The 22795-nt window shown below is 34.5% G+C and overlaps 1 protein-coding gene across 1 annotated transcript in view; it reads left to right on the top strand.

The window, feature by feature from the left end:
- CNTNAP2 (contactin associated protein 2) overlaps positions 1-22795 on the top strand; it is a 1026949-nt gene that overhangs the window by 564864 nt on the left and 439290 nt on the right. The window contains exon 9 of the mRNA XM_058833182.1: positions 12169-12318. Coding sequence (XP_058689165.1) covers positions 12169-12318 — 150 coding nt within the window. The remainder of the gene's footprint in view (positions 1-12168; positions 12319-22795) is intronic.

Below are 22795 nucleotides of genomic sequence, written 5' to 3'. Positions count from 1 at the left end.
CCAGCTTGACAGGTCGTAGAAGTTTAAAAAGAAGTTGGCAAATTCAGAACAAGAAGGTTTATCAAGCTACCCTTATTTTCTGTGTTGTTTAACCCAATCCTAAACAAAGTAGCATGTCAAGCTTTTATAAACAGCTGGCTAAATTATCATGCGCTGAACAACTTAAAAGCAATGTAGAGATAAATTATTTCAGTAAAAGTGCTATTTAAAGTTTTTGACTTCTACCAGTATTCCTGTCAGTAAGGGTATTTGATTTCCATCATTTACATGCTTTGGAATTTGAGACGGGGCTTTATTATGTTTTTTTTTTTCATCAAACCAAAACAACATTAGTTACACCATCAAATTTTCAGAGAAGTTTTGTTTAAAAATCCATTTCCAGATGGTCTCTGTGATATGAAGGCAGTCATGCATGAAACAACATATTTACTATGGTAAATATGTTTATTTACTTATTTATTTACTGTGGATTTTTAGGACAGTTGCAAACCTGTTGTTGTTTTAGAGTATATTTTGTTGTTGAAGTTACTTTTTATCAGTGATGAACAAGTAGAATTTAAGGAATAAAATCATCATATTCACATTTTAGTAGTCAAAAAATAAATGTATCTCAAACTGTATCTTTCAAAGGGCTATTTTAGGGAATTTGGGAAAACACAGTAAGTTCTCAATAGAATTAATTTCATATTCAAAATGCTTGGCTTATTATTTACTAATTTTTGTAACAAATCTCTTGTGGTAATTATGCTAAAATTAGTTTCATTTTAGACAATAATTTAGGGTTTTGAGTTTCATTTTCCTTGTTTCTCACTAGAACACCAAATGATGGTTCTGTAGTGTGCTATTTTTTTAAAGTAGCATCCATTCACAAAGGCATTTCTTGACATGCTGGCCTTTCAAGAATGACAGCAGAGCAACTAGTTCTGGTAACTTTTCTCTAATGTGTGTATGTTCTATAAAAACGCTTAAATTAAAAGAAAATAAAAATAAACATTGTTCTTTCTGTTCTTGTTTTTGGGCAGAGAAGGGGTTTATTAGCAGAGCTCAAATAGCTAACTGAAATTATGGATCCTCCAAATGAGGACAGGCTCTCTAAGGTGGCCAGCAGTCCCCAAGCAGTGTCCTGGCCACCAGCACCGGCGCAGGTGTCAGCAGCTGCGTGTGTTCCTGTCGCAGGCAGAGAGAGGTGTGCTCAGCCACGTTTAACTGACAGTGTCACAAGGCCTTTCACAAGAGTGAACTGAATGATTTATCGCTATTCAGCTTATGAGTTGCACGGTTCAATCATCTATCTTCATAAAATGCTGGTGACAGCCTCCACTGTGCATCAGAATGTTGCTAACCCAAGTAAAGTATGATGCAAAGATACTACGTTTTCATGATTTATTGCCTGTGGGTCCTGTAATTACTAATTATGCATATGACAGACCACCTAATGCATAAAATTCAGCTGAAAACCTGCAATGAAAAATTATAATAGCAGTGCAGTTCAAGTTCCTTTTGAAAGGAAATTTTACGGTAAGGAGAGAGATGAAATTTTGTGACCCCCCCAAAAAAAAACCCGTATTTGCATTTGGAATTTTTAATAAAACTGCAAAAAGGGGAAAAAAAAATCTACTAATTTTTAATCTCTCCATTTTCCGTTGTGGTCCCACTTCTTAATTAAAAACTAATGGAATTATTAATAGATACATGGACAGAAAAAAAACTTGGAAAAGAGAGTAATATTTGATAATTCATGAAGTGTCACCTTTATTCCTATGTATCAAAGACTAAACTATTAATTTCCTAATATTCTCAGATATGACAACATTTCTGCCGACATTTATTTCTTCTTTGGCCTACTAAAACAAAGGCAAAATTAAATAAATATAAAGACATTTGTGAAGTAAAAAGCAATAATGAAGTAATTATTGGAAATGTGTGGTCAGCAAAAAGCTTAAAAAGCTTTTGAAATGTGCATTAGTACTGTATTTCACTGTAAGGACACTGTTGAACTGTTAGGATCTATCATTATTCCCCTTAACAAAATGCCTGAAGGAAAAATAATCTTGCAATCTATGTATAACCTTCATATCTGAGTTAGAATTTTTGGCTTTCTTCTTTAGAAATTTAAAAAAGAAAAAGAAATTCTATAAAAAATTCTATAAAAACTTACCTATGCTACAAACTGCTGGTTCTTCTAGTCACACAAAGGTCAATGCAGATGCAAGGGTGGAGCTCCATTTTAAGGTAGAAATTTAAATCAGCAGAGGTTGATTCCCTCACTGTCAGAACAGATTCAGTAATTATGAGTGGGTACAGTATATATAAACTGAGTTGGGAGCAATTTTTTTTATAATGAAATCTAGTAGTAATAGTAACCAGGAAAAGTGAGTGTCTCTCCATTACAAGGATTTAGATTGTCACTGGCTGGTGAGTGTGAAGGATAGAGCAGCTCATCTAATCCAAATCCATGAAAATTGGGGTTTTCTGTATGTTGGCCTAAATTTTCAGCTGGTACATATACCTGGAGGTTCAGGACTTCAGCAGAGGCATTTTTAATTAGCTCACTATTCCATTTTCCTCATCAGTGATATTAACCCCAGCTGAACTCACTGTACCAAAAGGACAAAAATAAATTTTTGTGTCTCTTCAATACTTATTATTATTATTTCAGAGACATATGATTTTTATAGTTGTAATGATACCATCACAGTGCTCAGCTCTGATCTCACTGCTGTGCTGAAAGATCCATTGCTGTGTGGCTGTATTTGAAAGAACTGCCTTTTCTCTCTCACTGGATGTGAAGTCATTCCTCATTTTCCAGGAGTCTGGGGAAACCACTGAAATTCACAGTTTATCTAATGCTGTGTTAAGGAGCAGCAAAATAGGGCACTGTTTGTTTGAAGACTAGATGGTCTGATACTTTTTCAAAGGTGTAAGGTTTAGTAATTTAAACAACGCATTCCTCTTTGACAGCCCCTAGTGAAAAATGCAGGTGAGAGGGAATGCTGCCGTATCAAACTGGCAGAGAGGCAGAGGAGCTGGAGGCGTCTTCAAGCTTCTTTACTTCTTAGAACTTCTTTTATGCTGAAAGGCTGCTTTTATTAGATACTTCCTTATAAATGAGCTCAAGAAATAACACTCTTAAAACCTAGGACAGAGTTAATGGACATAGTGAGAGTACGGGCTATCTTGACTTTGAGATGTAACTTGCATTGTTCAATGTCAGTCTATGAATGGTGAATATTCAGTAAAATGTAAAGCAGTCCTACAATGCTAGCATTTTAATAATGTTTTTAATGTTTTTCTTAGAAAACCACTCCCTAAGATCCAAATATTATTATTGTGTCTCCCTTTGAGAGAGAATATATTTTATGTTTACCTGCTACTGTGCTCTTAACAACGAAAATGTAATGTATAAAAACAATATTGTCCTGTACAGACAGAACAAGAGGACATAGCCTCAGGCTGTGCCAGGGGAGGTTCAGATTTGATATCAGGAAGAATGTTTTCACTGAAAGTGTGGTTAAACATTGGAACAAGCTGCCCAGAGAGATGGTGGAGTCATCATCCCTGGAAGTGTTCAAGGAATGACTGAAAATGGTGCTTAGTGCTGTGGTTTAGTTGCCATGATTCTGTTCAGTCAAAGGCTGAATTCAATGATCTTGGATGTCTTTTCCAGCCTTAGTGATTCTATGATTGTATTAAAAATTACTGTTAGTTAAGAAAGTGGATAATTTGAAATTATCATTATTTTAAGACTTTACTATTGCTCACTAAGAATTTTGTTCTTCATTTTTCTCTGTCAGCTTTCTGGTTTTGAAAAACATACACCTACTTAACAGAACAAATAGTCAGCTGTCAAAGTAAATACATGCAAATTATGGAGAAATATTTTCTTCTTGGAGCAAGGAGTGTCTTGAACTTTTTCCTTGCAGAGTGCCACAGCAGGGTGGTGTTTTGTTGCTTTTTCCTTAGGGCTTTTATAGAAGAGAACAAGCTGTTTTCTTTTTTAATCAAGATCCCAATGTCCAAAGCAAATACTTTCAACATTTTAGACCTGGCTCTGTCTTCAAGCAAGCAGTGTAGCACAATAGGAGTGAACAACAGAGCATGAGACCTGAAAGTCCATGCAAAGTCATTTGCACATGAGACTGGAGTTTGTGAGTTTGGACTTAGTTTCATCTGAAAAAAATATAGCCCTAAGGCATGGAGACTTTTACTAATACCAAAGTCCACTATGGGGGGACAAGTGCAAGATTTGCTCTATACACACACTTCTGCAACAAACTAAAACCACAATTCATTTTACATATAAACCTTTACCTTCACCTCTAGAGGACCCTGGTTCATGAACAAAACTGTCTTCTACTGTGCAGATTTCTCTGCTTTTATTTTAGGGTGCAGAACTGGTCTGTAGCAAGGTTAAGTCCAGCCTCAGTGTGTCACCAACAGGGTTTTAAACGCCCCATGTTGAGCCATTCAAAGAAAATCAGTTTTCATATGTAGCACTGTTTGATTCTGGCAGTCCAGGTTTAAAAAAAATAAAAGTATTTAAATAAGAAATGGTTTAATGTAGTTTGAGTTTAATTAAAAGTAGATCATGAAGAAACACTAATAAATTGGTCATTGGTATTTGCTGGATAATGGCAACATTTAGTAATTTTTTTCTGGTGGGAGCAGTGGGTTTGCTTTTTCTACAGTTCATGCCTCTGGGACAAAGGCAGAGGTATGGGCAAATCCTTGTAAACAGTGCTATATTTCAATTAGAACAAAAAGTGCAATGTTTCTCCTATTTGTTGTGTGGGGCCTATGTACAATGAAAATAAAACTACAAGCAGAATTTTTGTATAATAATATTAAGACACAAAGAGGGCTGCTATGTGAATTTCCTTTCTGAAAATTTTGACCCTAGAGCTTTCTATATCTTCTAAGCAGGAGCATAATGAAAGTGCTACAGATGTTGATTTAAAAGTATTGCCAAATGAGAGACATAAAAGCTGTTTTAGTCTACCACAAATTAAGTGATAAAGCTCAATCACCTCCCATCATATACTTCAAACTCTCAGTCATGCATTGATGACTGCCACAAAACATGAACTGAAAGAACTGTTTGGATATCTGAGATATATTTAGACTTCACTTTGTCAGAGTACTTTAAGATGTGTACAGCTTTTATACCCTTGAGTAATCTCCTGCTAAAAAATGTTTTTTAAATATTCTTGTTGATTCAGAGCCCAGGCTGGTGAGCTTGTCTCAGGCATTTAAAATATCAAAACAAAGTTACACTTGATTTTATAGCTGTTGGTCAGAAAATGTCAATTTTCTTTTAGTTCAATGGAGTTGTTTCTGCTTTTGGTACCTTTTTTTTCTTACCAACAAAACCCACTGCATCGAGTGCTGTTCTGTTTGCAATAAAGTATGCTGCTTACACCAAAGTGAAAGTGTTTAAGTTGGGAGCTAGTGAGAAAATCTAGGGAAATACCGCTAGTCTATGCTTCTTTTCACTGAATATTTCAGTGTTGTGAAATTAAAAGTTACAGAGTCACTTTCCTTCTCTGTCTGGAATATTTATTTTATTTTTTATATTGTTTAGCCAGCATGAATGTGCAAAGGACAAGAACTATCTCTTTCATGGTTTTGTAGGCATCTGAACTTGATTAGTCCAAAGATAAGACAAAATACTGAAGTTTACCTGCTCTATTATTTTTAAATTTAGCCATTTTAATAGTAAATATACAATAAATATAAAAAATTATAGTGATACAAAAGTGTTTCAAATTCAGCAAGGCCTTCCCAAAAAGAGTTAAACAAAGTGTAACAGAATAATAGCCACAAAACAAGTATTCTAAAATTTCATTAGATGGAAAGTACTGGTTAGTTCACTCATCAAAATATTAAAATGCTTGACATATAAAAATAATAATTCAGTACAGTATGGTATCTAGCAGATGATGATTAAAATTATAAAAGAAACTTATAACTTATAACTATAACTTTATCACTAAAGATTTATAAGTCTTATGATGTTTCTAAGATGTTTTATTCTTATAATTTGCAAGAAAAACAAAACCAACTGTTTTCCAAAAAAAAATCTGGAGGTTTCTTCTATAAAGTGTCTGTGTAGGATAAAGCAGAGTTAAATTGCCAGATTTGAAAATGATTATTGCAATTGCTTGAATCCTAATAATAGATCATATTTTATATTAGCTTGTTCATAGGTTTAAGTAAAAAAGTTGATTTTGTTCTAGGTACTCTTGGATGTAGGTAAATGTCTTCAGGTCTCGATGATGATGATTGGGTATGGGAGACAAGGTTGTATGGGAATTATAGCATTGCCAGTTAAAATACAGATAAAGCTAGATGGTGCTCTGCAAATAGCTTTGGGGGGTTCAGAACAGTTATGCTAAGTAATAAGTAATATGCTAAGTTAGCATAATGGTTATGCTAAATAATACTTTTATTAATAATGGTCACTCGTAGACAATGAGCAACCATTGCCTGCATCTTAATAAAAATTAATCCAGGAATCATTCATGGAGATGATTGCCACTGAGCCAGTGTCTTACACAATTCCAGGGCACAGATTGAATTTTGAGAACCAGCATTTTCTGATGTGAAATTGACTGGAATAGAGGAGGAGAGCAGTGGCAAAAGTTGTGTTTGATCTTTACCAACAGCATTCTTTCTGCAAGCTGAAACACATATCAATATTCTAATTTCCAGGTGTATATATTTTCATGTCTAAGACAAAAAAAAATATTTTATATTTTTTAATGAGAATAAAGAATGTGTGAGGAACAGAAGTGAGAGAAGTGGAAAATCCTGTGTTTGAAAAGCTGAAATGGTTTCATCAGTTCCACAAGATTCTAGAAGAGTCTAAACCTAGAATTTCCAATTCCTTTTTTCCTGTCTTTCAAGTGCAAACATTATTTTATCTGTTTTTATTAATTTTCAGTAAAAGTCCGAATAAAAAGAAATCTTTATGAATTTGCCCATTATTTGCCAGGTTTGTGGTTCATTACATTAAAATCATCAGTTGTCAAGCCTTTTATAAGAGTATAATGTTATAAAGATTTTGCAGCATTGTAGCATATGTATTTGTTATATTTTCTGTTTCCTGCACAACAGTATTAACTGTGGAAACAAGAAAATTATCTGCCCTTTCAAAAATACATCCTATACCCACAAGGCTAAAGATGTATATAAAGTTAAATGCATTTTTTCTTTTCTGGCATTAATTGCAGAGCAAAATCAGTATAAATTAGATATCACCAACAGGCAAAATTGGAAAATTTTTTCAACTGCCCACCGTAAAAAAAATCTCTGAGCTTAAACATGAGGACAAAATTCAACATAGCTGTTTCTTTTCTGTTGGAGAAGAAAGTTTTCCATCATCAAATTAACTTCCAGGACTGCATTTGCCACTGTCTTGTCTTACTGCTCATCTGGATAGCCAAAAAATGAATAAATCTTAAATAAAAATATCTTTTCTGAATCAAAAGTCCTAAAATGGATTATATACTTAGATATCTTATTGAAGAAACTATCAAAAATATTATTTTAGGAGGAGCTGTGATTTTGCTTTTCCAGTTTAAAACTACAATTAACTAAATACAGAAAATTCACATCTCTTGTAATTATATCTAGTGATTATATTTTATTTTTTTCTGATTGAATATTCATGACATATATTGCTGTGTATTTGAACACAGCTGAATGTTTCAAACAAAACATTATCAGCTTGTTTTCTTACAGCCAGAAATACTAGTGCGAAGTTGTACTGCGTTGGTGAGAGATTAGCCAGGAATAACAATTGCAACACCATCCTGAAACATGGTTCTGTCTGTCTGAAGTGAAAGCAATAACAAACAAACCTTTCCCTCTGCCTTCAGGATGAGTATTGAGGACTTCATCTCTTAGTAGAATATGCAAGAAATTATAATACAAAACATTTACCACAGCAGTGAGAACTAATGACCCAAGTGCAGCTGCATAGCCTTGCATTGCTCCAGTGCTTCATGGAGATAATGACAATATTCTTTCCTTGTTTTCTTCTTTAACATTAAACTGAATTTTAGGTTACAGTCCTACATCAAAATTAAGACAAGGTTCTGGTCTGATGTGGCAGATGTTATGCTGTTAATTTTAGAAGAATTTTGTCCATGAACATCAGCAGACTGTATAAGCTAGCACTCATTGATAGTCACTGCATGGGACAGTACCTTTTGAAGGAGGATTTGATCACACGAAGTTATCCGTAGAAGAATTTAAGACTTTTGCTACTACAGTTTTCCCTGAGGCAAAACTCGACCAGATGTTGTCTTTCTGGATTCTCCATTATGTATTAAACCCTTGTATTTTTCTGGTATTCGTTAATGTAGTTCTTCTTCCATGTCTGTAATAAGCAAAACATCTGTTTCTTCTTGTTCAATCAAAGTGCCTAACTCAAGAGTCCTACTTTTAAAATAATGTCATTTAAATAGAAAACCTACATAGAATGAATGCATTTCATTAAGATATTTAATTTGCATATGAAACCATATTTTCCAGAACTCAGCAGGGAATTTGTGGTGGCAGCAATATGTATTTCTCTTTTTTTTTCTCTCAGATTGCATACCAAAAGAGAATAAGAAAAAAAGAAATACAAATAAATATATGTATCAGCTCAGATGAGGAAATTAAACTGCAATGAGAAACCATCATTGTGCATTTGGGATGTAGGCCATCTTAAACTTTCCAGCTGAAAATTCTTTTATTATAAGGAGACATGATCTACTCTTACTAATGAAACTTGGTTTAGAGAAAGATTTCAGCAAGCAAAAATAATCCCTCAATATACATGAGGCTTGTAATAAAATATTGCAATACAAACAGATCATGCAGCTACACAAATTTATCCCCCATAATATATGTATATATTGAATATATCATATATCCCAATAATAACTTATGTTCCTGACACAAATCATTGTCTAATTTATGAAGGAGGGTTAACACTACTGCTACTAATATACATAAATATAAAATCAGATAAAAAACAGTGGCAGAGATAAAAGGTGCTTTTAGTTTTTTGACTGGGGAGCACAATTCTGTAAAGACAATAGTGACTATTTCCTGCATACTAATGAGCAATCCTCATTAGCATTCATCGGTAAACTCCACAGGAAAAAATGTACCAGCAAGTTTTCTAAACAAACATAAAAATTGCACAAGAATTTTTGTGACAATGTTGAGCCAGAGCAGTTGGGAATATTACTGTCATTCTGCAAAGCTCCATGGGTATGGGTAATACCTCTAGCTAAGAAGAAGAAAAAGCCTTAATTAATGATTATTTTGTATCAATACACTGAAGAGTTCGTAAAGCAGAAACAGTGTCATCTTTCAGGGACTGACAGGAGTGATGCCAGCTTGTAGGGGCAGATATTTTTAATACAGTCAAAACAGCAATGCTTCTCCAATCATGCCTCTAGCAAGCAGCTTACAGACAGCAGTGTGTTCCCTCAGTATATCTTGCTAGACAATGTGCACACATATTATATTAGCATAATGCTAAATGCTGTGCACACACAGAGAATGCATGAAATCACTTTTGCTCTTAACCTGCAGCTCTCCTCATGCTCTCATTTCCCGATCTGCTTCGGAGAACCACCTCTTCTGTTGATCCACCTTGCCTCCACCTGCTTTTTGCCTTGAGTCATTGTAATGTTCAGTTTCTCTTTGTGTCACTGGTAAGCTTGGGGGGTTTTCCCTTCACTGCACATGGGGAGAGCAGAGTACAAACACAAAATATAAAAATACAGATTAAGATAACGGAAGTATTTTGAATCTCACACCATATTTAATTTAAAATATTTTTCTCATTAGTACTTTCAGTTCCTTCTTTTATGAAGGAGTATCTTCAAGAGGTGAGGATAGTGAACTTAGCCTTATTATATAAAATACAGTAAGTTTCCAATTTCATAGCATGGTCATCTATCTTTAGCTCCATAAGTTGTCATGGTGAGCTCTCTCACTACCACTCCTCAAGAGCGCAAGGGAAGAAAATAAGACTGAGGAGTTCATGGAGTGAGATAAAGACTGGGAGATCATGTACCAATTACAGTCTCAAGCAAAACAGACTAAGCTTGTAAAAATTAATGTAGTTCATTCCCAGTTAAAATAGATCTAGGTAGTGAGAAACAAAAGCAATCATTAAAACAACACTTTTCTTCATCCTTCTTGAAGCTCACCTTCCTCAGTCACAATTCTTCTACATCCTGTTCCTGAGCAGCACAGGAGGGGACATGGGTAAGACCAGGACTCTGCTGCTCCTGCTCTCTTGAGCTGTTCCTCTGCTTCGGTGGCCAGAGCCCCTTCCATCCCTGCTCCTGCTCCAGGGAGCAGGAGCTCCTGCCTTTTCTGTCCTGTTTCCCTTCACCTCTCCTTTCCTGGGGCTGAGAGGCTTGGCTGTGCTCAGCTGTGCACCTTCTCATCTCATATCCTGATGTGTCTTGGTTTCTGCAATATCCCCCTTTCCAGAGTGTTTTAGATACACCTCCCTTTGTGATCAACAGCTCATGCCACTGCTTTTGTGCCCTGTGTTTTAATAGCCCAATTCTTAATTTTGTCCAGGAGTCTCTAGTCATTGTTATTCAGTTCAAGGTAATACTGAATACCTCAATAAAAATATAAAATAGATGTTTTAATATTAGATCATCTCAGGCTGGAAAATTGGGGTTGTAAGTATAGTCTGATAAGCTTCAGTTGTAGTAGCACATGCTGTAACAGTTTTGACTTTTAAGTCAGTGGAAATTAACTTTATTAACTTTATTTGGGTTATAATGGCATTTATCAGTTTCTTCTTTTTCAAATGTAAAGTAAATGAAAGCAAAAGAACTTGCAAGCAGAAAGGAAAATTCCCTCATACTTGGTATATTAGGTCTTTCATCTGTTCTTCCTCAAGATTGAATAAACTTAAAAGATTTAGTAGTAGCATTTCTTACTGATACATTTTCAAGAGGTTTCTGCCACTTTTACTCATATTAATGAATTTTCTGAGAATATTCTAAGAGCAGCCTATGTTATTTTAACTTGATCTCATATTTTAAGATGTTAAAACACTAGGAAAAAATATTCATCAAATGTTTAGATATATCTGTTTGCCGTGAAAAGTATTCTTTGTTCGTAGAAGGTAACATTCCTTTTGAATACTTGGAAAACTTTTCTGGCATTATACTTCTGCTGACATTTTGCATCCCACTTAATTTTAGAAACAGCCTATAATGTTGCATTGTGGTTTATTTTGGCAAATGACATTTTGCTGAAGTGACTTAATCTAAGTGAGAAAATGTTGCTTTTAAGAGGTGCCATAAGTTGCAGTTTGCTTTTATTACAGCATTTGCTACTTTCTTGCTGACCCAACATAACCTGTCTGCAGGGAAATGAGTAGAACAAACCAGTACCCTTTGGCAGTTCTTCATGTGCCAGGCAAACTGGCCTTCTGCCAGCTGCAGGAGACAATATTAGAAGCATATAAATTCTGTGGGTTTTAAAGGATGTGAATGAATGAATGAATGAATGAATGAATGAATGAATGAATGAACGAATGAATGAGCAATTCCATCTGTTTCACTGTAGCCAGTACTTGGAGGATGATGCTCCCCTAAGATTATGGGGTTTTCAGACATTTGCTGGTTTTGCAGTTCCTCTGTGATAATGTCTCGCCTTTTCCCCTCTTTTTATTCTTTTCCCTTTTCTTGGAAATATCTGACTTGATATAGGCCTAACACAAGCCTAATGTGCCATTTGGCACTGTTACTCACTACAGTTAAATGGATGAATTGATATCTTTTCCTTCTGAGCTTGATCATGGAAACAATTAAGGCATATTCTTTATCACTAAAATGCAGAATATGGCCTTTTGATAGGAAAGGTGAGTGATAATATCTATACTTAGATAGTATTATGCCTGTAAGCACATACACTTTGGTAGTTTAAAGAGTTGTGTTTATGATATAATGTGGATTTCTTTGAAATAGTTACTTTAGCAACAATACCTTGTTATCCCACTAAAATGATTTCATTACTTCAGTAGCCTTCATTAAACCTTATATGATGAGCCTGTGAGAGACACATGAAACACTTAGAGATAATAAATATTGGAGTAAGTAAAATGTTGCAATGATTTTTTGTTCTTCATAGGCTCTGGTCTCAATGATGGGCAGTGGCATGAAGTTCGATTCCTGGCTAAGGAAAATTTTGCTGTCCTCACCATTGATGGCGATGAAGCTTCAGCTGTTCGAACTAACAGCCCTCTACAAGTCAAGACTGGAGAAAAATATTTCTTTGGAGGTAAAAAAAATATCAAAACAAGTATGTGCTTAAAGTGCTGTTGTCTTTTAATCTATCTAACAGGTGAAATGGAGTCCAGGATGTAATTTATTTATATGGATCTTATTATGGGTTAAAAGCCTAGGTGCTGCTCGTGAAAGAGTAAAATACCAAAATTAATTTCACTTTCAATCTAACTTGCAATATCTCAGGTCTCTGAACATTTCAGAGAAAGGGGACTCTTAACAGTTTGAACAAAAGACACCAAGTATAGAAATAAACCTAAATTTTTAAGTTTGAAATTCTGAAGAGGAAAAAAAAAATAAATCATTGCTCAGAACAGGTCTTATCCTTTTCCTGATTTTTAAGTGCTGTCATGATTGTGGATAATGGAGAAGCTTTCATAGGTTGAAGCCTTAGGTGGTTCAGTATTTTTGTCTTTTGACATTCCATATACTAAAAATTGGTTCTTAAAAATTGTGCCTCCAATATTTATTGGCTTGGTCTTCTAAGTTAGTATTTATAAAAATTAAAAAATGCCACCAAAACTCTTGGATTTTTAAAATTTACGTTTAAATTTCTATATTGAAAAGTGTGTTTGTGTATAAAAAATATTTTTTATAAAAAAATGCAGGTTGCACTTTTGTGTGCCACATATTTAACGTTGAACATGAATTCTTCAGACAGAGAACATAAACTTTAAAAGCAGAATTTATCAGTGTTAAAAATTTATTTCTTTCAAACTTACAAGGAGCATGTCTAATAAAAATAAAATATAAATCTGTTAATATAAATAGTTATAACATTACCCAAGGAATGGAAAATTTTGTGTTATATGAAGTACTCCAAGTAGAAAGGAAAAACAGCAATTTCAAGGTTATTTTAATTTCATTTTTATCAAATTAAAGTTGGTCTGTCACAAGAATTAAACGTCCTGTTGCTGCAACATGCATATTTTGCAATATTTGTAATTCAGCTAATACTGAGTTTTCTTAGCCTATTGTCTCAAATAAGAGTCCTATTATAGCCAGTTTCCACATGCTAAAGTGTGAAAATTATTTTATTGTCAAAAAAGTTGTATGTTCAATTTGTCAGAAGTCTGTGACATTCTAATTAAATGAAGTCATAAAGCACACACAGGAGATAATGAGAAGAAATGCTGTACATAATACATCAAGTGTTAAATTCTGTTAATTTTGATAGGTAAAATCCCTAGATCACTATTACATTTCTGGAGAGAGGTTGATTGATTTCTTCTGAAATGCCTTTTATCTCTGTTTCTTTGTCTTTGAGGGATAGATTGTCTAGTTTCTCCAGGTAGTTTTTATACCCTTTCTTGGTCAAAAGTCAGGTTGATTTGTTGTCATTTCAGCTGGACTATGAAATCTACTTGATTTGTGATTGCTGACCTGTACTTTAAAATTCCACCATTTTTCCATAAAAAAACAAGCATGCATGCAGATATAGTTCTAGTGGGACATGGAAGTCAATCATGAATTCCCTGAAGTCTCATTCCCACATCTGTTCATGCAAATACACAGTCCTGTTACACAAACTGCGGGGTGTTTGTTTTTCCTTAGTATCTTTCATCCTTTAAAAAGTCTTCTAAAGGTATGTCAAAAGAACAGTGGTGTCCTAACCTTCATGTCCCAAGTTTATTTCAAAATCTGCATTTGCCATGCTATACCGACTCACATTTACTGTCAGAACCTGTGAATCTGAGGAAGCTTAACTTATAAAACCCATTTCTAGTATTATGTTTCCACATTAATATTGCTATATAAATGTATGTTTTTTATTTATATATATATATAAATAAGATATTAAAGACTGCAACTTAAAGGCAGTCTTTTGGATACATGTTAGAAACCTACTCTTTATATTCATGACCTGCATCTTAAAAGACAAAGGTATTTTTTGTTCTATTCCCTCCAAAGTTCCTCCTTACTTGTCTTCAGAAGCACTCCAAGTCATGGCTTTTAAAAAATAACATTTGTAAGGAGAGGATGCAGAGAAGGAGAATCATGGGGAACCTCAAACATTTGGGCCAGGTGGTCAACTAAGATATTTTCATTAGTTTCCTTAGGAATAAGTTCAGATAAGAAAGCATCAAACACTTCTTTGCTGCAAATACACATAGTTGGTTAGGAAGTGATCTTCTTGAATTCAGTAGCCATCTGCACAATGCTAGATGGGTAGAAGAACTAATTATCAATTCTTTGGTGATGATATGTTTTCATTGTGAAAATGAATCTAGATTTCTTTGCTAAGAAAATGAATATGACATTTACAGATACTTACCCCGTTAAAGCGTTTGTATTATGAAATATATATATAAGAGATGCAGAAGTTAAATGATAAGATTTAAAGATTGCAGTGGTATGATATTCATCCAAACCCACTGATATACTTATTGTCCTTTCAAAATACTGAGAAAGCTCAGTCCATTAAATTTGTGTTTGGAGAGACTGTATAGCATTTCTAGCATGCTCGGAACAATCTTTGATGGCCTGTTTCATCTCTGAAAGGACTAACTATATGTATGCAAGTGTTTTGTTTCCTAAACCTTCCTTTTCTCTGATTCCAAAATAAGTGAGCCTCTTTATTTTCCTGTTTCTTGGTGTTAATACAACAGACATATACTATAGACAGTGTTATTGTCTTTGCTGAAGGAAAGATTTACAAGTTGCATTTCAGCACTGCAGTACAATATTTTCTCAAAAATGCTTTTCACTGACCAGCAGAGCCAGATTTTTACAATACATGCAGTAACATTTGTATAAAGGAGATGTGGAAATCAGAATATTTTGTGACCTCTGCTCATAGGACTAACTTTTCTAGTTTTGAAAAACTGTAAGTAAATAATAAGATTATTCCTTATTTCTCTGTCAGATAATATTATGTTCAGTACTGTTAACATCTTTTTTTTCCCCTTGCTTTGTGCCTCTCCAATGCCATCTCCCAGCAATACTGAGATCCTCCCAAGGGACAGACAGTAGTGATGTTTTATTCAACCCTAAAGAGTTAGGGGAAGCTGTAAGATGTGCCATTTCTGTAGATTGTGTGAATGTGGGAGGGTGGGTGCTAATTGCCTATTACCCTTCTGTATAACTATTATTTTCTGCCCACTGGTTTTATTTTCCTTCTTTTTCTTCTCTTAAATTTGTGTTTTTGGTAAGAAATGAACCTCCCTTCCCTACTAAGCTCTAGAGAATGATGTTTCTTTGTTGTTTCCAATTATCTGCATAAAACAAAGAAACAGAACAGAGGAAGTGAATCACAGAGTGAAAATGAGTCCATTAACCTCATTTGCACTCTTGGAGATAAAGGGCTTTTGTGAGGCATCCTAAGCTTTCACCAAACCATCTAATAGCTTCCTGATGTCCATAGGAAATATTTGATTAGCGACGTAATTTTGACTTGTTTCTATGGCATTTTTTTTTAGTTGTGTCCACTTTCCCTCTCTTTTTCACTGGCTCAAGGATGGGAGGGTTTTTAGTATGAGTGCTAAATTTTCATTGAGATCAAAGATAGGCTACGATCATCAGTCAATCCACTCTTGCTGCTTTTCCTGACTACCAAAGATGAGGGGAGTATGCAGTAAGTCTCCTATGGGACCAGGCTGAGTTGTATAGAAAGTCTTCCCTTTCCTCTGCAAAACTTGTGAAGTGTTGCTCCTGGAGTAGAATTTGTTTTTAACAAGTTGTGTTGGTCTAAAAGCCCATAAAATCAGAGGTGATGGAAGGAGGGAATTTTAGGAGAAAAATTATCTTCCTGTGTTTCACATTTCTTGGACTCTTCTATGCACCTTCCCTTCTTAAAGATCTTTGTATGATGTGTCTAAATTTTTCAAGGTACCCAGTGTTATGATTGTATGGATTGTTTTCATTAACAGCTGTTATAGTCATGGCCAGACTTCCTAGGTAGTGTCACTGGAATTTAAAAAACGTCTGAAGTATCATAATTGCAAATATTATCAGCTAAAAAGGGGTCACTTTTCTTTTTTCTTTTTTTTTTTTTTCAGGGGGGCACGTTTCTGTAGCCCAAATTCAAATTTGTTCAGCAAAACCAAAGTTGAGAATGTAGGTGTCATAACAAATAAATGAGACCCAGATAATAGCAATACATGTTATCTGCTACCTGAAAAATTAAAAAGTCCCTGCTGACTTCATCCTTGCAAGTCTGAAACTTCTTGCATATAAATAAGTAACAATGATGTTTGGTTGTGTTTGTATGTTTTCTGTTCTTTTCTGAAGATTTTTAGTATGGCAGGGTTTCAGTTTTGCTGTCCATTTGTTGTTTGTGGGAGTTTAGGTTTTCTTTTGCATGTATGGTCACAGGACAGGATGCTCAAATTTGCATTTCTTGTGGAAAGAGTGTTGAATGTGTTTTGAAATCTTTCATGATGATAACTTTACTGTAAACTCAAATACAAATCCATGAGGAGAACATCGAGGGAATTCCAAGTTACTCAGGGTATAATGTGATTTTTGTGTGTCTTCAGCATTCATCTTCAGGTATTCTCCCAAGTCAGATCTATGAAATAATGGTAAATACATGAAATGAAAATAAAATAATTGGAATGGGTCATATATTTTAACAGCCCTCATAACTTGGATTGTTATATCTGGAATGTTTATAAGTCAATACATGAGCAAAGAATGCAGATATGCAAAATTTATAAACATAAGCAAAAGAAAAGAAATGCTTGTAGCAAGTAAAAGAAAAAAAATTAGATGACAAGAAATTATAAACCACTCTCTCATATTTAGTACATGATTGAAATTCTTTATTATTTCATCAGCTCTCTTGTACTATCAATGAGGAAACATGACTAAATTCACATTCCTTTTATACAACTTACAGAACTGAAGGGGCGTTGATCATCATTTCCCATTAACTCTTTGAGATTTATGCTTTTTTCATCATGTTTAATTTTTTTTTAAATTTTATTCAAATAATTTGAAGGTTAGACAAATGAGACCAAGTAAAATAATGGTGCCTTTCTGTGATTAATTTTCAGTAATGTTGGTGATGTTATAGTATGCCAATATGCCAGTTAACCAACACATTTTGTACAACAGTACAAGCAGAAATACTGGGGATAGACTGATGTCCTGAAGAAAAACAGGTGCAGAGAGAAAGCTGGTACAATGTGCAAGCAAATAAAAGATGAAATACATGGTAATGGCAGTTTAGGAATGTATGTATGAGGGCATGAGTCTTGCTGGAATAACTTCAGCTTTTGAGCAAAGACCTATTAAATATGAGAAATGTCTATCCACTGAAATATAAATGGATGAAGTCTTAAAAATGTTCTCCTTGTTACAACATAAATCTCTTGTTAAGCTGAAGATGTTAGCCACAGAATATATATCAAGATGTTTCTCAAAAAATAAAGCATAAGAACTTAATCCGTTTTTCTTTATTTTCTTGGAAGCACTAAAGCAAATGTTTGCAGCAGAATAGAGTGCATCAAATTTTTCAATACATTTTCTTTACTCTTATTGACATTTAAAACCAAGAAAGAACAAAGAATGAGGAAGAATATGTACCATAGAAAGTAAACCTGCATGGACAGTGGAAGGAGTAAGTTGACTTTATGGAGACTCTATTGTCTCTAACTCTGTGAGTATATTATTTATTTCATTTTTCAATAAGTATAGTAGTCATACTGTTGTCTGAGTCCTAGTCTGAAGCAAATTGTTCCAGTCTCTGAATATTCCAGAAAATTCAAATAAAAATAGAGTAAATTCCCTACCCAGTATAGATCTTGACTACAGATGGAAAGGAAAAGAGCTTGTAAAAATTATCCATGTTTCTTCTGAAGAAAGGGATTTTGGAGAAGGAAATTTCTGTTGAAGACCCAGAAGAAAGCTATTGGAGACACACCCAAAAGTGAAAATTATACCTGAATTCTATATGGCCCTCCTTTATTAGGTCAAGCAACAAGGGTTTTGGTGCCAGTAAGTGAAAAACTACTGATAAGAGGGGAAGGGCAGGCATTTTGAGAAGCAATGAAAGTTCATAGGAATGTTAACCAGTACTATCCACTAGTCAGTACTGATTAGAGCTCTGTGGTTTTAGAATACTAAAAGCAATGTAGTCTATTGACAGCATTAGGAATCACAAATATGTCTGTGTGTGTGTGTTGAATTGTGATGTGAAAAATAATATGCTTTGTGATGTGAAACATATGTTTTTCTGTTGTGGGAAAATAATCATACTTCTAAGTAGTAGAGAATGCTAATTAATACTGGAATAACACTTCTACCAAGTTTAACTATTTCTAAAGGGTGTCCTGGTGGTGCTCTGAGGTATATGTGTGTGCTTATTGTCCATAGCCACAATTCAACACATCTACACAGGAAAGAAAAAAATAAAAATGAGAAAAGGTAAATTCCTGGTGCCATCAACACACCATACTGTTTTCAGAGGCTTTCCTTTCTTTGGGGAGTGACTTACTGATGCTCCTCAGTGGATTTTCCATAGGAAAATCTGTGATTTTCTCTTTAATATCATAGAATCACAGAATCACAGAATCATACACTCATAGAATCATAGTATCATGGAATCATAGAATGGATTTGATTGGAAAGGAAGATCAATGTAGTTCCAACCCCTCTGTCCTGGGCAGTGGCATGTTCCACTACACCAGATTGCTCAGAACCCCATCCAACCTGGCATTAAACACTTCCAGGGACAGGGCATCCACAACTTCTCCGAGAAACCTGATGTAGTGTCTCACCACCCTCACAGTAAGGAAATTCTTCCTAATATCTGATCTAAACCTCTTCTCTTTCAATTTAAACCTATTTTTCCTCATCCTTGTCAAGGATCCCTCTCCATATTCCTTGTAGGCTCCCTTCAGGTAATGGAAAGCCACAATTAAGTCACCTGTAAGCTTTCTGTTTCCAGGCTGAAAAATCTAGTTCTCTCAGCCTTTCCTCATGCGAGATGTGGCCAATCCCTCTGATCATCTTGATGGCCTCCTCCCTTTATTTTCTCCTACACCTCTAAATACAAGACAAATTTTCTGTCATATTTCAATGTTTTAAGTATGTAAATGAGCACCTGTTAATATTGTAAACAGCCTTAGGCAAAAAGTTGCCTAAATTATTCTGACGATATTCAGACAACTGATTCACTTTTCAGAGAAATCTTCTTATCTAGATGATTGTGAACATGAATAATTTTTGAAATCTGATTTAATGAGTCATAAATGTATAACAGAAGAAAGAAAACCAGATATCACCAAATGCAGTGTTTGTGAAAGTGGGAAACAGAACAAAAATATGTTATTTAGAAAAAGGCCTGTCTGACTTGTATGGTCTGAGTGAAGAATTCAGGGCTGATAGAGGCTCTCGGTGCTGATTGCAAATTCTGTCACATATATGAAACCTGATTGGAGGTCCAATTATAATTACTATCTGCTGCTTCTAGTATATAAGCAAGCTGCAGGTATCACTTTGTGTCTAGGGCTGCCAATTAAATCCTTGCATGCCTGCAGTCCCAGGTTGTTATCACCTTCTACTGAGGACAACAAATCTCATCATATAAAAGTGGCAGTCTACAGCTCTAACAAGAGCACTTATTAGTGATGCTTTTGTAAATCATGAAGCAGATTTTAAAGGCTTATATCTTCCAAAGAAAGAACTTCATTGAATCTCACAGTCAGTGGTGTAGAGCCAATTTATCTGCATAAACTGGCAAAATGGAACCGTGAAGCTGAAAGAGAAGGTTTAAAGGCTTGTTTTTCACTCCCCAGCTAAACACTGAACTTACCTGTATACTTTGCAGCAGAAAGTAACAAGTTAGAGATGCACAAATCTTCAGTATGGATTGCTGATGGCAATTGGCTTACTTCCCAGGTTGTATCAAATTACCTTGTAAGTGTCAAAGTATGTCTGCTTTGAGTTTAACTTGGGTGGAGAACGTTTGATAATGCAGTATTGAATATTTAATATTGATATCTTTAGGAGGGAATTAGTGGTTAGCAAATGACTATACTATTTTGGGTTATTAAGTCCTGTAAAAGACACTGCCATTCACCTTATTCACTGAATGGCCACAATCCTTTGACTATTTTTTTTTTATTTTTATTATTTATTTTTGACTGGGGTTGTGTGTGTGGAGGGGGAGTTCTTTAAGGCAGAAAAATTTCTCTTAGGTAAGAGAATTAGCATAAATACTAACCATGCAGCTGTTAGAAAAATCCTGTGTTTATGAATGAAGGAAAGAAATACAAGACTTCTGAGGGATGATGGTCACTGACAAGGTTATATTACAAACTAGAGAAAAGAGAAACTAGATCAGTTTCCATGGAAATAAAGAATACTCAGTCTCTGAGTTCATTTCCCATCATACAAAATGTATGCATAGCTCAACTGATCCTTAGAAGTAATTTTACAGACTTTCTGCCTCTGGAGTGAGACCTGCATACTTATCATTTGATCATGTCCAACAAAACCAGAGGCTGTGGCTAGTAATATACAATGACTGAAAATCCTTTGCTAAGCAAACTTCTATTTATCAATAAAATCAAGTCAAATAGTAGTGCTATGTGTAGCAGTGTGCATGATATTTTTGTATTTGTGTAGAAAGTATTTTGCTTTAATCTATAACAGCAAAAATACTCTCTAGAGGGCACTAAGGATATTTCCTTGTGAATCTCTTTCCAAGAAGATGATGCCCCAAAAAGAAGCAAGCTTTAGTGGTGCTTTAAAATGCTTCATCTGCTCCTCACACCTAATTTTTATTATTCTTACTGACCAGACTTTCCCAAGCACTTTTTGTATTTACTTGGCATTTTTTAATAAGTTTTTTGAAAACTGATTTTTATATTTGATTCTGTAAGTTTAGAGCTTTCTGTGGAGCTTCAGAGTAAATTTTTTTTTTTTTTAATTAATTAGGCCTTTTGTGGTTTCCCATACATCATAATAAAACAAAGTAGAATTTTGGAACAAGATTTTCAGATCCCATATTCCCATGATTTTCATTCATAGGAATAGGTTGCACAGAGTCTGACCCTCTTGCATTTTTCATATTCCCTTATTTATATTCATTGTCTTTGCAATTTGTGTTCCCTATTGACTTAATAAGAGCTTTTCTATGTTGCTTTTTTCTTTTGATTGCACATTCACTATTGCCTCTTATTAAGAACTTGGCTGAAGTACAGGGGAAAAACATAACTGGAAAGGAAGAGCCTTTTATTATTTGAAAGTCTTAAAAATCATTGAGTGAATAAACAGTGCTTATACTGATAGTGACTCAGTTATTCTGTAGATGCTTGATGAAAAATCTTGAGACAGCACAAAGATGGAATACTGCATATCTTGATGCACGTTGAAAAAAGGTCACTGAAGAATTATACAACTGGAATAATAAATTAAGCTTAAATCTTTCTGAGAAGAGTGGGGCCCTTTTTTGTCGTTTATATATTCCTATTTCATTTTAAAAGAGATTTTATTGTATTTATGATCTCAACAAAAGTCAAATAGGACAGGTCTTTATAAATGCATTGAGTGATCTTTTCAAGAATCCTACAAATATTAGCAAAAAGACTATAGTCATATCTCATGTTAGTGGCCAGAAATATAAAAATATCTTATCCACCTGTCATTTGGTAAAGTGGAATTCTTGTTTAGTCAAAAATTCCTTTTGAAATGTGCCATCAACCACTGGGATGATTCTACAAAAATGACACAACCACATGTGCATACATGTGCAGTCACTAAAAATGCGTTCAACAGAACAAATTTTATTTAGTGCTTCAGCATTTTGAAGTTCAAACAAAGATGAAAAATCCATTGTTGGTACAATCCACCTGCAGGAAAAAAATCCTGAATTTCATTGCAAGCATGTGAAATCTGAAGAGTTTTGTATTTGTCTCTGTTCCATGCTTGGACTTGTAGTGGGCAAGTACTTACTAGATTATGCCACATGCAAGGTATTTTTAGCTTGTCATCGATGACTTTCAGAGTTATATTCAGGCACTGTAGATGACACTCAAAAAATTGATTTGGTTTGCATACATACCTTGTTTAATTAATATTGTGGCATCTGAATGACCCAGTAATTTAAAATTAATAAAGACAGATTTTCAAAAGTCACATTTGATTGAGAAAGCAGAAAAGTACAGCAACCAAGGATCTCCTTGGAAATTTTGCAGTAAAACTTTCCTTAATTGGGTCAAAGAAGTTTTCCATAATTCTAATATATTTTGGAAGTATTCATTATAATACTGCTATTGCAAATGTATTAGCAGTAACTGTAGGCTACATTTTATTCTTTAGCTGAATGTATTTGAGAAAGACTCTGACTAATGAATGTATTCTCAGCACGTCATTACAGCGAGGCAGCTATCCAAGTCTTTGTATTTCTCCTTTTAGATTTGTTTTCACAGGCAAGAACAAATGTGTATGCACTCTGATGGAATTTCAGAACTAACTCAGATTTTACTGAACTGAAAAAAAAGGTAATCCTTTGAGGAAGGTGA

This window comes from Poecile atricapillus, chromosome 2 (assembly GCF_030490865.1).
Source record: "Poecile atricapillus isolate bPoeAtr1 chromosome 2, bPoeAtr1.hap1, whole genome shotgun sequence".
NCBI lineage: Eukaryota > Metazoa > Chordata > Aves > Passeriformes > Paridae > Poecile > Poecile atricapillus.
This window is presented reverse-complemented; position numbering and strand designations above follow the sequence as displayed.